General features: G+C 49.4%; 4 protein-coding genes across 4 annotated transcripts; all 4 read left to right on the top strand.

Annotated features, from left to right (window-relative positions):
- The first annotated feature begins 430 nt into the window (after positions 1-430).
- Positions 431-2,411, top strand: K444DRAFT_557189 (uncharacterized protein). The gene is made up of 3 exons (XM_024876771.1): positions 431-821; positions 898-1,020; positions 1,089-2,411. The coding sequence occupies exons 1-3, from the start codon at positions 801-803 to the stop codon at positions 2,241-2,243; spliced, it is 1,299 nt and encodes a 432-aa protein (XP_024739138.1). The 5' UTR covers positions 431-800; the 3' UTR covers positions 2,244-2,411.
- A 324-nt stretch (positions 2,412-2,735) lies between these two features.
- K444DRAFT_610336 (uncharacterized protein) lies at positions 2,736-6,428 on the top strand. The gene has a single exon (XM_024879725.1). The coding sequence runs from the start codon at positions 2,987-2,989 to the stop codon at positions 6,197-6,199; it is 3,213 nt and encodes a 1,070-aa protein (XP_024739137.1). The 5' UTR covers positions 2,736-2,986; the 3' UTR covers positions 6,200-6,428.
- Positions 6,429-10,310: 3,882 nt separating this feature from the next.
- On the top strand, positions 10,311-11,563 carry K444DRAFT_337671 (uncharacterized protein). Its single transcript, XM_024872000.1, has 4 exons — positions 10,311-10,391; positions 10,453-11,080; positions 11,165-11,503; position 11,563. The coding sequence occupies exons 2-3, from the start codon at positions 10,528-10,530 to the stop codon at positions 11,416-11,418; spliced, it is 807 nt and encodes a 268-aa protein (XP_024739136.1). The 5' UTR covers positions 10,311-10,391; positions 10,453-10,527; the 3' UTR covers positions 11,419-11,503; position 11,563.
- On the top strand, positions 11,559-12,654 carry K444DRAFT_337666 (uncharacterized protein). The gene is made up of 3 exons (XM_024871999.1): positions 11,559-11,678; positions 11,740-12,309; positions 12,362-12,654. The coding sequence occupies exons 1-2, from the start codon at positions 11,617-11,619 to the stop codon at positions 12,302-12,304; spliced, it is 627 nt and encodes a 208-aa protein (XP_024739135.1). The 5' UTR covers positions 11,559-11,616; the 3' UTR covers positions 12,305-12,309; positions 12,362-12,654.
- Positions 12,655-13,768: the final 1,114 nt, after the last annotated feature.

The raw sequence follows: 13,768 nt of genomic DNA, 5'->3' as shown, positions 1-13,768 counted from the left end.
ATTCGGCCATTCCTAGCCGTGGGTCGTGGGTCGAGTGGGTGGTTGCAGCCACTCTGGCTCTTCCCGCGGCCAGCCAGTCCGAGAGCCAACGTGGAATGGTGCGAGATGGGCCAAATGGCAGGCCAGGCACAGGCCCAGGCACAGGCACAGGCACAACAGGCACGGTGATCAAGATGCTGCAGTTGCACAGAGCCTGTGAGGTCGTCAAACTCAAAGGAAAGGGACAGCAGCCGCCAGAGCCAATTGAAGTTTCAGTCCAGATTGGGATAAGGTTCAAATGCTGCCGCCCCTTGCTTGTGCTCGCTCTCCCTTTTTACTACTCCATAAGTACGTATTACTCCTTTCGCTCTCGGTGGTCAGCCGGCCCTCGTCCCAATTCGCGGGTCAGGCGAGCCCTGCACCTCCTTCTCCTCCCGCGCCAAACCCCCTTCGCCATCCCACCACCGCACCCGCTCCCACACCCACACCCACATCAACAGCCATCTCGCAGAGTCGCAGCAAATCACAACCCTCCCAGCACCCTCCAGCCAAACAGGTTCGCAGCTCATGCAGCAGAGGACGCGACCTTGCATCAGCCCACGCAAAGCCCGCAATCCTGGGTCCAGAAATAGGGTTAGAGGTTGGAAGTATCTTGGAACACCTCCTACACGCAACACCACCCCTTAACACCCATTACCTCCCCGCGCTCCCTCCTAGTCTCCCAATGACCACGACACCAAATCTGGATTTACACGACATTCCATTAAACATTCGAGTCACAATTCGCACGCACAAATCGGCAACGCCCTGAAAATTTCAATATGGTCTCTTTTTCGTGTGAAGTAAGCACCTCCTACGCGCCCTTGAAACATCATCAGCTCCTTATCGCGATTTTGATCAGTTCTGACCCCTTTCTAGGCCTGTGGAGACGTCCTCACCAAGAAAAAACTCGATCCTCATCGTGGCCAATGTTATGGCGCGTCGTACACATGCCTCGACTGTATGATTCACTTCCAGGGAACAGACTACCGCGCCCATACCGTAGGTTCCCTATATTCCATACCCTCCCCACTTGACATCTCAGTACATATTGACTAATAACGTATAAGAGCTGTATCAGTGAAGCACAAAAATACCAGGGCGCGCTCTACAAACCAGAGAGGGAGAAGAGGCCCAAGCAAAACCATTCACAGGCCCTTGTACCCCACAAAGCATTTGTCGAAGACGCCGATGATGAGTACCACCACAATTCGCATATCACCATCGTCGATCCTCCAATGCCAGAGGCTCCCTCTCCACCACCTGCGGCTTTCTTGTCGTCCAGTCCTGTCAATGTCTTCGATTTTCTTGTAAACGGCGAAACGCCGAACGCATCTCGACTCGAACTTCCTGCCCCAGAGCCGATGCAAATGATTGAGGATACTCCGGAGGAAAATAACGATCGACAACTCGCCCGAGTAACCTTCGAGAAGAACTCACACAGCGACTTGGACTTGATTGAGTATGGCAAGGGCGCAGTACCAACTTTGACATATCAAACGCCAGCACCCAAAGCCGAACGGGAGCGCAAGAAGGAGAAGAAGGATCGTGATCAGAGTCGGGATGAGAAGAAGGACAAGAAGCGCAAGCGTTTACATGTCGATACACAATCACTCCGTGATGCTGACGAGACAATGACCGATGCCCCACCAGTTCTCCATTCCGGTTTGACTGGAGGTTTGAAGGGACTTCTGTCTCGACCGTCTGTCTTCCCACCATCACCAGATTATTCTGGAGGTGATGCCAATGACAATTCGCCTGGCAGTCCCCTGAAGAAGACGAAGCATTCGAAACGTGGTCGCAACGGAATCGATGCAATTGGCAACAACCTCATGTCCTTGATCGGCAGCAAACGAGTTTCATCACGAGAACACTCGAGCCACTCTGAAGACCGACCAAGACGACGCCGAAGACACAGGGACGACTCGGAACGGCCAGTGCGAAAGATGATCGAGTACAAACCCTTGGATGAAGATGGATCAGTCCAGGGTGACAATGCAAACCAGATGGTGATCTATAAGCCCCGCGCGGAGTTACTGCTAGGCTACATCAACAAAGGCCCCGAGAGTGAGAGAGGTGTGAGCATGAACAAGGCTTTGAAGAGATATCATCGCGATCGCAATGCGATGGGAGTTGGTCTCACGAGGGCGGAGGAGGAGAAGGAGTTGTGGAGAAGCCTGAGGATGAAGCGGAATGACAGAGGAGAAATCGTATTGTTTCTATGATACAAGATTTGCCAGGTTTACGGCAGGCGCATGCTTTGCATTGCTTTGTTGCAGTTTGCGGGATGGGCTCCTGTCTGGCTACTGGAGCTTAATTGTTAGACTTGGAATTAAGGCTTCAGTCTGTGACGACTGATCACAGCTTCTCTACTCGAAGACTACTTGAACCCGTTTGACAGATGTGAAGTGTGTCCGTGAACTCAGTGTAGCCTCGTCTATCAAGGCTTGAAGATTCCCTTTGGTCTGATTGAATGACGCCCGTTTGTTTACACAACAATTCAATCACATCTCCCATTCGCGGCAGTTATTCATGCATGCTGCAGTGATACCAGTCACCTGCAAGATCTCATGCACGATGATTGAGCAATTGCAGGCCATGAATCCCAATGAGTCAGCGTGACTCTTCGCTGCAGAGCTTGCTGGAAGCGGCTAGCCCGCTAATTTTGTCAACACGCCACAAAGGCTCAGCCTTGCTGGGTGACTCTCAAGATTCACCAACAACTTCACCCTTCACCCTTACAAATACGATTTATTTTCTGTACGAAGACGCCGTATTTTGAAGGCGCAGTTAACCACATCAGCGAATCTATCCAGAGCTACATTAGCAGCTGTAGAACCACGCATCCCAATTCTAATCCCGACTAATTCAGCAAAGCAAACTGCTCGCCACTTTTCAACAGTCGAACCCACGAAAAATAAACACGGCTTCTACGACAGCGATTGATTCTGACCAAATCAACGTCACCATGGCGAGCGTTGAGCCCCCGCCTGCAACAGGCTCCAGTCAACCTCCACGCCACCGTCGAGGACCAAGAAGAGGACGGGGTGGAGGAGAAGCAGGATCAAGAGCTCCAAACCAAGAGCCTGCGAACGCTTCATTAGCAATGCGTCCCGCCTCAGTAACACCAGAATCGAATCCCGCCCCTGCACAACCTTCGAATCGAGGGAATCATGGCCGACGAGGAGGATTCGGTCGAGGTGGCAGAAGAGGAGGCGCACAACCCATGGTCAATGGCCAAAGAATATTCGGTGGTCAACTCACCTCTCCTGCTCCACCCAGCGAGGGATCTCTGGCAGGCGATGCTCCTGAGTTCGTCCCTGGCCAACTCGTCGTCTCTCGAGCCCGACCCCACCAACCTCGAAATCAACCCCGCCCCCGCCGAATGTCGAAATCACAAGCCCCAGACATAGCCACGAGAACACACGAAGATATCACAAACGGACAATACGAGTGCCCCATCTGCACAAACGAAGTCCTGCCCAATTCGCGAGTCTGGAGCTGCAAAACCTGTTGGGCAGTTCTCCATCTCTCCTGCGTGAAGCGCTGGTCTAAGAACGAGGTCTCAACGCATCAGCAACGAGCCAATGAGAATGGCGAGCTGCCACCTCCTAGACAATGGCGATGTCCCGGCTGCAATTTACCTAAGGACGAACTACCGAATAACTATACCTGTTGGTGCCAGAAGGAAATTGATCCCCACTCCGTCGCTGGCTTGCCACCACATTCTTGTGGACAGACATGCTCGAAGCCAAGAGCAGGCCATTGCCCGCATCCTTGCGAGTTGATTTGCCATGCTGGCCCTTGTCTACCTTGTGGACATGTGGGCCCTTCTATGTCTTGCTTTTGTGGTAAAGAGGTGACCGCCAGACGATGTCTGGATACAAATTATGAGAGTGGCTGGAGCTGTGGGCAGGTCTGTGGGGATCTGCTTCCGTGTGGAGAGCATGAGTGTCAACGTAGTTGTCACGAGGGTCTTTGTGGCAGTTGTGAGGTTTTGATTGAGTCCAAATGTTACTGTGGAAGAGTTGAGAAGTCTTTACCTTGCTCTGTGAGGGAAGATGAGAAGGAGAGTGGGGCTGATGGAAACCCTTGGATGGGATCGTTTGATTGTGGCGCTGAGTGTCGACGACCTTTTGATTGTGGAAATCCGAATCATTTTTGCAAGAAGGAATGCCATCCTCAAGAGGTTCAACCAGCTCATTGCCCGTTCTCGCCAGACGTGGTCACTCACTGTCCTTGCGGGAAGACTCCTCTTGAAGTCCTGCTCTCGGAACCTCGACTTGATTGCTCAGCACCGATACCTCACTGTCAGGAGAAGTGCCAGAAGCTCCTTCAGTGTGGACATCTCTGTCAACAGGTATGCCACGCTGGAGATTGCAGACCCTGTCTGGAAATGACGCAAATCTCATGTCGTTGTGGTCGAACTACATCTAACAGTGTCTGCCATCAAGGCACGGAGAAACCGCCATCTTGTACTCGAGTCTGCCGCGCGACTCTCAACTGTGGTAGACACGAATGCGGAGAGCGCTGCTGCGCGGGTGAGAAGAAAGCCAGTGAACGCCAAGCCGCCAAACGGAAAAATCGCATGGCAGGAGAAGAGAACGTCGAGCCTGAGCACATCTGCCTCCGAGTTTGTGGCCGGGCATTGAAATGCGGGAATCACACTTGTCAATCCCTCTGCCACAAAGGGCCTTGTGGCAGCTGTCTCGAAGCGGTGTTTGAAGAAATCGCTTGCAATTGCGGAAGAACAGTCCTGCATCCTCCTCAGCCATGCGGCACTCGCCCTCCTCCTTGCAACTACGAATGCACTCGTCGACCAACCTGCGGCCACCAAAAGATCAAACATCAATGCCATGACGACACCGAGTCCTGCCCTTCTTGTCCTTTCCTCGTCGAGAAACCCTGTGCATGCGGGAAGAAAACGCTCAAGAACCAACCCTGCTGGCGGAACGAAGTTTCTTGTGGCTTACCTTGTGGCAGGAAACTGAAATGTGGGATTCATTTCTGCCAGAAATCTTGCCATCGACCAGGACATTGCGAGGACGTCTCCACGCCATGTACCCAACCTTGTGGAAGGAAGAAAACAGTCTGCGAACACAGCTGCTCTGATCCTTGCCATGCCCCTTACCCGTGCAAGGAGGCGAATCCATGCCAAGCAAAAACATTCATAACTTGCGCTTGCCAAAACCAAAAACAAGCCGTCAAATGCCTAGCTTCCAAGACCTCACCAGGAAACGCCTCTAAAGCCCTCGACTGCAACGACGAATGCCTCAAGCTTCAACGAAACGCCAAACTTGCAGCAGCCCTAAACATCGACCCAGCAACCCACCTCAACGACCATATCCCCTACTCGACCGCAACCCTCGCCTTCTTCGCCCAGAGCCAAAAGTTCGCCCAGATTTACGAAAGAGAATTTCGCGTCTTCGCAGCAGACGCGAACGACAAGCGGCTGCGCTTTAAACCTATGCCAGCCCCTCAACGTGCCTTCTTGCACGCCCTAGCAGAGGATTTCGGACTCGACAGTGAGAGTCAAGACCCAGAGCCCCATCGCCACGTCGTTGTCTTCAAGACTCCTCGTTTTGTCTCCGCTCCAATGAAAACTCTTGCTCAGTGCGCTAAGATCCGTCCACAAACCACTACTATGGTAGAGCCCGCGCCAGCGAAGGTGACAGGGAGTAAGGAGCCGTGGAATGCCTTCTTACTCAGTAACCCGAAGTTCGGACTTACGATCGAGGAGTTGCACGCCGATCTGAAAGCCGAATTTCAAGCTGCGGAGCTGGAGTTTGCGATTGAGTTTTTACCGTCTGGCGATGTGGTGCTTCATGCCTCAAATACAGGATCCTGGATTCAAAAACTCGATCAAGCGCTCATTACGCTCAAACCTGCTGTTTCAAAGAAGGTATTGGGATTGAAACTAGCGACGGGAGTTGGTCTTTGTGCGGTTGATGGGAGCAGCAATGTTTTGAGGAGGGAAGATGAGGGGAAGGCAGGGGAAGGGGGATGGAGCCATGTTGCGAAGGGGACGGCGAGGAAGGTTGTGCTTGAGGAGAAGGGGGTTGGTGGCAAGAGTAGCTTCACGGTCTTGGGGACGAAGAAAGAAACCAAAAAGGAGAAGAAGGTAGCGGATGAAGCGGTCGAGGACTGGGAGAAGGAGGTTGAGGGGTGGGGCGATGTTTGAGTAGAAGGCAGCTAGAGGTATTATGAAATTGGGGAAGTAATGACGGGAGAAAATATTGCAATGATTGTGCCGAATAGCCATTGGCGGATGAGGCTGCAATGCGGCTCTGCACTGCAATTTTAGCGTCAACGAGAGAGTTGAGGGCCATTTCTCATCTCCGCCACTCAACTCGTACTGTACAGATCACATCTCGACATGCCATAATCGAATGCAGCATTCAAGCCATTCAATTAATTAATTAAGCAAGCAATTACGATACTTTCAAGCCTTCTGGCAGCGCTCCAGCGGACACATCACTGTCCCCATACCAACTACAGCTTTCAATTTTTATTGGGCGAGCGGGGGTTGCCGACATATTCTAGAAGGGCCAAGGAAATTGCATGGAAGCCGAGCTGCCGCACTGCGATTTTAGCGTCGACGAAGGCTTTGAGAACCCCCATAGAAAAGTTGGCGAGATTCTGTCCAATTAAATAAGCCACCCTAACTCGAGTTTCGCTTTGGGCTGCACGGTAAGCAGCGCACCGGGTTAACCTGTATTCCACCGGTGAGTTACAGGGTGCGAATGAGGACCCACCAGGTTATTTCTCCCTGATTTTTGACTTAAAGTAGCTCGACTTTTGAGCCTCAAGATAGAACCAGTTCTATAACGCTTTTATAATAGTTTAAATATAGTTTAGGAACGCTTTAGTTAAGGGTTTAGGGCTAGTCCCGGGCCTAGGAGGGAGGTTAGGGATAGGAGTTAGGGTGCGGGTTAGTTAGGGTTCGCCCGGGGTCAGGGGAGTGGTAAGAGCCCCTCCCTTGGTAATACTTCAAAAATGGGTTTAATATAGTCAGAAAACAGTATTTGGGTTACTTACTATCCCTTCGTCCGGTGAGACATTGCCACATTAGCGGCCGCACATGAATATCGCCAATTCGGATTATGTTCTGGCCGAATTGGCGATATTCATGTGCGGCCGCTAATGTGGCAATGTCTCACCGGACGAAGGGATAAAGATATAGTTAATGCACAGCAAACAAGACATAACTTTACTATGTCCTGTTCGCTGTGCTAGACGGGAAGTTAATGTCTGACGAAAATTTCACCTTCTTACTTTAAAATTGTGTTATCATGAACCCCTGACTTTTGGATTCGCTTATGCAGCACTGCAATTTTAGCGTCGACGAAGGGCTTTGAAAATCCCGCAGAAAAGTTGCCCAATCAACGCCCATTGCCCCACTACGCCGCATTCGCTTTGGACATCACACTTAATTTTGTGTTGCCCAGTCCATTATTAGCCAAGTTATATCACACGAGTGAGAGAAGCAAGGAAACCTCTTCTTCCCTCGTACCAACCCTCGATCAACACACTCGCCGGTCCAGCATTAACCACTCGAGCTGAACCGGGCAGCGTTTGCCTCTGGATCCCTCCTTCCTTCCTTTATTTGCCGCTTCAGGGCCCGTTTCGTAAACCTCAAACACCAGCATTTGTCAGTAATCAAACACTAGCTTTCGGTTATTACAAAAATAAGTGTTTCGCATTTGCTCCCATACAAATCGCAGTTTTTTCAGAACCACCTATAGTAGGTAGTTCTGAAAATGCTAGCTTTTGGATGCTGGCTTTTAACCACCTTTATAGCACTTCTTAAGGTATAAAATTTTAATTATAAATTTTTTCTTAGTAGAAAAGCTATAATAAAGTAATTAATTAATTAATTACTTTCGCCTTAGAAGAGAAATAAATATTAGTCTATAATACCCTATAATTATAGGAAGTAGTTACTAAAGAAATATAAGACTTAAGATTTAAGATTATTGGAGATTACTCTGAAACTTCCGTAATTGCAATGGTTATTGAGTTTTTGCATTTTGCGAAACACTTATAAATTATTAAAAGCTAGCTCCCAAATACTAGTATTGAACGCTAGAATTTGGTTGTTGGCAAACGCCAGCAATCAAAAGACGTGCGTCCGTACGAAACGGGCCCTCAGTTGATTCTCGTCCAACATGTCCCGGGCTCGCTTAATAACTCGGCGGAAACACTTCATCCCCTCGAGGTAACGAAATTGTGCAATCTAATAAAGATATTAATAATTTGGAAACCAAGTACTAAGCCCTTGAGATTATTTACTTTTAAGTTCAGGGCTTTGTTAAAAGTATTGTGACCTTGAAGTGTTCCAAGTTGGCTGGGCGCGGAGGTCTCTGGATGCGGGCACTCAGCAGCTGCAGATTTTTCGAGAACATCTAGCCGCCTGCAGTCTATCATGGCCTGCCACTCAGGCTTCGCAACTGCTTTCCAGTTTGGAAGTGCGGTGCGAAGTTGGGCACTGCCGCCGGTACTTAGAGCTGGTTCCGGAACGGCGCTGGCGGTAGTTGCTACCTTTGCTTTGTGGGTTTATGATTCCTTTGACTTCTGCTCCAGCAAAGCTCCCGCAAACTATACATCCTACTAATAATAAACAAACTCGAATGCTCCGTATGCGGGATTCGTACTCCATGCGACCACTCCAGCCACAGCCGGAAGTTCCTTAGATTATGGATCATCTTCGGTGCACTGGTAATGATCTTCCATTCAATGACTTCGCCGCCGTAGCGCACTCGGGCGGAAGGGGAGAGGACGACTTCTTGAACAACCCAGATTCTGGCGAATTAGGGGCGTTGGAGGAGGGTGAGAGGAGGGCAGACCATCGACGGGGCTTGGAGGCGGAGGGCGATAAGGAGTAGTAGAGTTCATGGATTTCTTTGCCCATGTGTCGGCGCGGCGATTTGAAAATGTGAAATTTGTTAAGGAGGTCGGGTGTGAGGCGGGCAGTCTCAAAATTCTCGCGAGTCTGTTGGTCCTGTTGGCGAATGCCATCAATTGATACGGCAACATCTCTCCTCTTGCTTTGTTCTGCTCTTCCGGTAGCGAGGATTGCCCGAGGAAGACAGTGGTGAAGAGAGCATGAAAGTAGATTTCCTTTGTCTATAATTGGCATTTGTTGCTCCTTCTCTTCATTATTGTCCTGGTCAAGACTCAATAGTAAAGGTCCTTAATAGTAAGTCCTTTACATAGCAATAGTAACAAGTCTTCTTAGAAACAAAAACCTCTCTACCTCAAGCACTTTTAACGTCTGCAACCGTATTCCAATCTTAAGCATATTAGAGAAGAAATTAGAAGACCTCCCCTTGAGTTGAAGTCTATACTACCGGATTGGGTAGTAACATCCCGGATTTAACGCCCGCGTTTAGTGAGTGGAGTAGCCGGACTCGCCCCCACGACCGGATTGGGCAGTGGAATCCTAGATTTCGCGCCTCAATTGGTGAGGTGCTACTCCTCCCCTAAATAAATGTAATAGTAAGTCCCCGCAAAACCAGTCTTGCAAAGTCCAATTGCCAAATAAAAAAAACCCGTGCACTTTGACCCACTATTACATTTAATCAGGGGGGCGGGGGAGGACCTTCACGATCCAGCAGAGCAGCGAAGTGCCGACGGCAGAAGTTGGGGACAGACAAGGCAGTTGGGCTGATTTACAGCTATTCCACATCCGCCCACCCAGAATCGGACAGGATGACTAATTCTCCCCGCTAGTGCTGACAAGACCACAGCCAGCGATGAGCTGATATGTCGTACTAGCCTCCAAACTTTTGAAACTGGCTTTTACAGTAGGAGTTTGCAAACGTCATGCAGGCGGTTATTAAGGGGATTGCTAATCCTTACAATTGCTTAGGTAGCCGCATCACTCACTCATAACACCCGTATCTACGGGGGTTCCTGGAAAAGAGCGGACAGTTTTGGAGGCTGGCGCAGCGGACTCGGGAGCGGAGGTGGGCGCGGACTCCTCGCTAAGTGTGTGGGCGGTGCGGCCGCCCAAGCCACAAACCCACCAGCAGATTAAATGCAGGCTCTCCCCAGTATCTACGCAGGTGCAGGCCCTAATAATGTTTGTTCCACCGCCTTGAGTTCTGCTAAGCAAAAGTCGGCTACAGCGCATTGCTACAGGGCATTTCAGCGCAACCCCTGCAAAGGCGGTGTAACAAACATTAGGGCCTGCACCTGCGTACGATTGATCTTCCGAAGTGCGGCCGCACAAGCCACAAACTCACCAGGCGGTTTAAACGCATTCTCTGCCCAGTATCTGCGATTAATTTTGGCAGTGTCTCCGCTGCTGCCATTTCGCGTGAAAAATACCATAATGTACGGGATACTCTAACCTCAAATTCCAACAATAGGTGAGTAATTATAAGATAATTGGATTTGGAATTTCTTGCGGGTACTTGCTGATTTGTGCAGGGTGTGATAGGCGAGCGAGATCGTTTGAGTGGAGAGTGGCAATGCGCTTTCATACCAACTCCACAGATAGCCAGCATGGACCCGGAACCTGAAATCCCACCTGCCCCAAATGATACAACCGAGGTGCGATTTTCATTAGAATTTATCGACGAGCTAGAGCGTAAACGAAACCCGGAATCTCACCTCCGGACTGTTGTACGGTCGAATGCCAGGAAGGCCTCCTTCTCGAGACGACGGCCTCTAACTGCTGTCAATACTCGCTCAACGCAACTTAGTCCTCTCAGAACACTTAGGACAGTTGTGGAATTCAACAAGGAGGTTAATGTAGCGTCTTTTTCTGGAATTTCAGGAAATGCCACTGCTCCCAGAGAAAATTTCTTCTTCTCTATGCCAATAAGGGAAGATGGTATTCGAGGGCTTTCGAGTGTCTCTGAGTCCTCACATGGCCCTTACAACCCCGACACCAAGTATTCACCAAGTCAGAGACTGGAATTTAGTGGAGACTTCCTACGCCAGCTGCAAATATCTCCAAAAACGATCCTTGGAGCAGGGAGGATTGATCCGTTCAACAGTTATCCAATTGACTCTGCTGAGATGCAACCATATATGCATGGCTTAGTAGATTATCGTAAGAACTTCTGTTTCATTCACAGCTCCTAGTTTCCCGCCCCTGTGCAGTTTTAAAGAGGCCCTCGTTTGATTTTTGATACAGATGCTTTCATTTGCGACTCAGGAATGCCAAAAGATCCTGATACGGGAGCATACATACACATCAAGTGGCTGCAACTTTGTATGGAGAATCAAATGGCTTTTAAAAGCATGCTATTAGCAGCCGAAATGTCTCTCAGAGGACACCAAGGCCTTACTCCTTGGGAAGTAACCAAGTTTCCTGGAAGTTATAGATATAAACTGACGGCCAGAACTCAGGTCCGTTCGTGCTATTCACCTAACCTTAGATTGCATTGAACTATTAAACGAAGTGTTTAATAAACCGAAACTTGAGGTTAGCGATATGATGCTGGCAACAGGAATCAATCTTGCGGCAACTGAGGCGAGCAAATAATCCTTCCTGTAGGATAATAAGATACTTGGAAGTGCTAAGTTCCATAGCTTCTTTGGGGAGAGCGCTCAACGTATCGAAATCACTTAAGGGGTCTGAAGGAAATGGCCAATTTTCGTGGTGGGTTGGATCAAATACCTAGACCTGTGAAGCTCATTATCATTTGGTGTGAATTTAATTCCATCTGGGGGTATATTCCTACAAATACTAATAAGATTGTTAAATAGGATCGACCAAATTGGCATGGATACTATATTGCCCAGCCCAGATAACGAAGCTACATTCACGACTTTTCCAGAGCAGGAAGCTGCTTCCGCCACCTCAAGCACCTCTGAAGGTTCCATGTTCAAATCCAGCAAATTGGTTGAGATTCTGAAGTCCATACGATTTCTTACCACCACCCAAGTAGTCACAAATCCTACCAACGCCGTTCCCTCGGAAGATTTTCGAGCCTCATGCTCCATAGTCCAATATCAGCTTGAACAGCTACTTGCAAAAACTGCCCCCTCAATCCTAGAAGACTGCTGTATTCTGGCAGCGATTATTTATGTCAACTTGATTCTTCTTGATACTCCCTCCGTGGAAGTAATCAAATCCAAAGTCACCAGGCAGCTTCATGAGATGATAATACCGCTAAGGAGAGCGATAGAGTTGAAGGAGAATGGGGATATTGTCACCTGGGTATCAGCAACGGCATCCGCTATCTTTGGCAGTAGAGACAGCCAAAAGGCCGGTATTATTGACAAGTTTAAAGTGGCCCTGGCAGTATTAGAGGCTCGTATTCTATTTTAAAAATCGTGAGTCCATTCTCAAGTCCCTGCCTATGCAACTGCGCTAACCGAGGCTCAGAACCAACACTCCCCAGAATTTGAGAGGGCAAAACGCTCGGGAGATGGATTGCGTTCATTCTACTTATGGTTCGATGATTTAAGTGCAACCATCCCATTTTCGACGTCAACTATAAGTCTCGAGGCGGAGAGAAAGTCAGCGCAGCATAGCCTCGCATTGCTCTCGGCGTGACCCACATGACTTGGCTCAAGGACACCCACCACACCCCCTCATATCTATTACCACGGCCAACAAGCCTCTTTTTTATTCACAACAAGCATTTTAACAGGCCATCAAAGGAAAATTGAAAAAGGCTTCAAAAAACTTCAAAACGCACCCCGGGCGTCTCCCGCTGCAACCAGCCCCGCGAAAGAGGCGGCCGGTACTGGACGGCATGGCACTTCCGACGCTCCCTGCTGTATACTGGTCCTACCTCGGAGCCTCAAGACATTACCCGCTGTTATTGGACCATGACAAGAAGCATAAATGCGATGAATTGTAAGAGGAAGGGGGTAAGGGATGCTTGGGACCGAGGGTGGAGGTGAAGCAGACAAAGCAGGGCAAAGATGCTTGTCTCCTGCCATTTATTGGATTCTAATTTATATATTGCGGCTACAAAAATTTATTGCAGCCTAGCCGTACCCCGAAGAAGACGTTGAGGGGATTGCCGAATGTAGGGAGGAAGAGGACTTCGGTCACCGGAGCAAGAGTATTTAAGAGGGAGAATACCGCGACTGAGAGAGCATCGAGTGTGTCGCAAGACGAAGTCAACCAGGCATCCGAATCGACGTGCCCGAGAGGAGGGAAATTTGAATCTACCCAGCCCTCGATCTCAGCACCCACAGCAAGCAAATCACCGAAGTACGTTCGATTCGACGAGGACTCGGAATGGATAGACATTTCCGATGAAGAAGTCCAGCTAATCGCGCGCGGAAACCGCGCGAACCTAACCGCGTAGCCGTAGAAGATGGAGTATATGTTATTCAGGCTGAGCAGATTGACTAAGAGCTGTTTCATCACTTCTAGGGTAAGAATCCGGTAGATATGGTGACGTGTCTACCAAAACGTATACAGCAGGACCTCAATGCTCGGTTGTTCAATTGGTGGTTGGCCGCGAACCAAAAGCACTCAGCACCATAATCTCGCCACTTGAATATGGCCCGATTCAGTCACACTGTCCGTGTAATCTGCTTTTGGAGGAAGAGTTAAAAAAGGCAATGGCCAGGAACAACCAGTTCCAGCACCACGTTAAACACAACTCTGCTCCACATCCAATCAGGAAAGAAGTCATCCAGCAGCTCATTCAGCGTTGAATTAATAAACAACATTGCAATATTTATTTTCCAGTGCCTACCCAGCTCATCCGTTTCGCCGCCGTCGGCATAGCTTAATCGGAGCAGTTCGGCGAGGATCCGCCAGTATAGCGAG

The sequence above is a fragment of the Hyaloscypha bicolor genome (assembly GCF_002865645.1).
Source record: "Hyaloscypha bicolor E unplaced genomic scaffold K444scaffold_53, whole genome shotgun sequence".
Taxonomy (NCBI): domain Eukaryota; kingdom Fungi; phylum Ascomycota; class Leotiomycetes; order Helotiales; family Hyaloscyphaceae; genus Hyaloscypha; species Hyaloscypha bicolor.
Note: the sequence above shows the minus strand (reverse complement) of the source record. Positions and strands in the feature narration are given on the sequence as shown.

Coding starts and splice junctions, on each gene's coding strand:
- K444DRAFT_610336 (XM_024879725.1), top strand. CDS start 2,987: ATGGCGAGCGTTGAGCCCCCGCCTGCAACAGGCTCCAGTCAACCTCCA.
- K444DRAFT_337666 (XM_024871999.1), top strand. CDS start 11,617: ATGGCCAATTTTCGTGGTGGGTTGGATCAAATACCTAGACCTGTGAAG. Junction 11,679..11,739: donor GTGAAGCTCATTATCATTTG/GTGTGAATTTAA, acceptor ATTGTTAAATAG/GATCGACCAAATTGGCATGG.
- K444DRAFT_557189 (XM_024876771.1), top strand. CDS start 801: ATGGTCTCTTTTTCGTGTGAA. Junction 822..897: donor TGGTCTCTTTTTCGTGTGAA/GTAAGCACCTCC, acceptor ACCCCTTTCTAG/GCCTGTGGAGACGTCCTCAC. Junction 1,021..1,088: donor CAGACTACCGCGCCCATACC/GTAGGTTCCCTA, acceptor ATAACGTATAAG/AGCTGTATCAGTGAAGCACA.
- K444DRAFT_337671 (XM_024872000.1), top strand. CDS start 10,528: ATGGACCCGGAACCTGAAATCCCACCTGCCCCAAATGATACAACCGAG. Junction 11,081..11,164: donor GCATGGCTTAGTAGATTATC/GTAAGAACTTCT, acceptor TTTTTGATACAG/ATGCTTTCATTTGCGACTCA.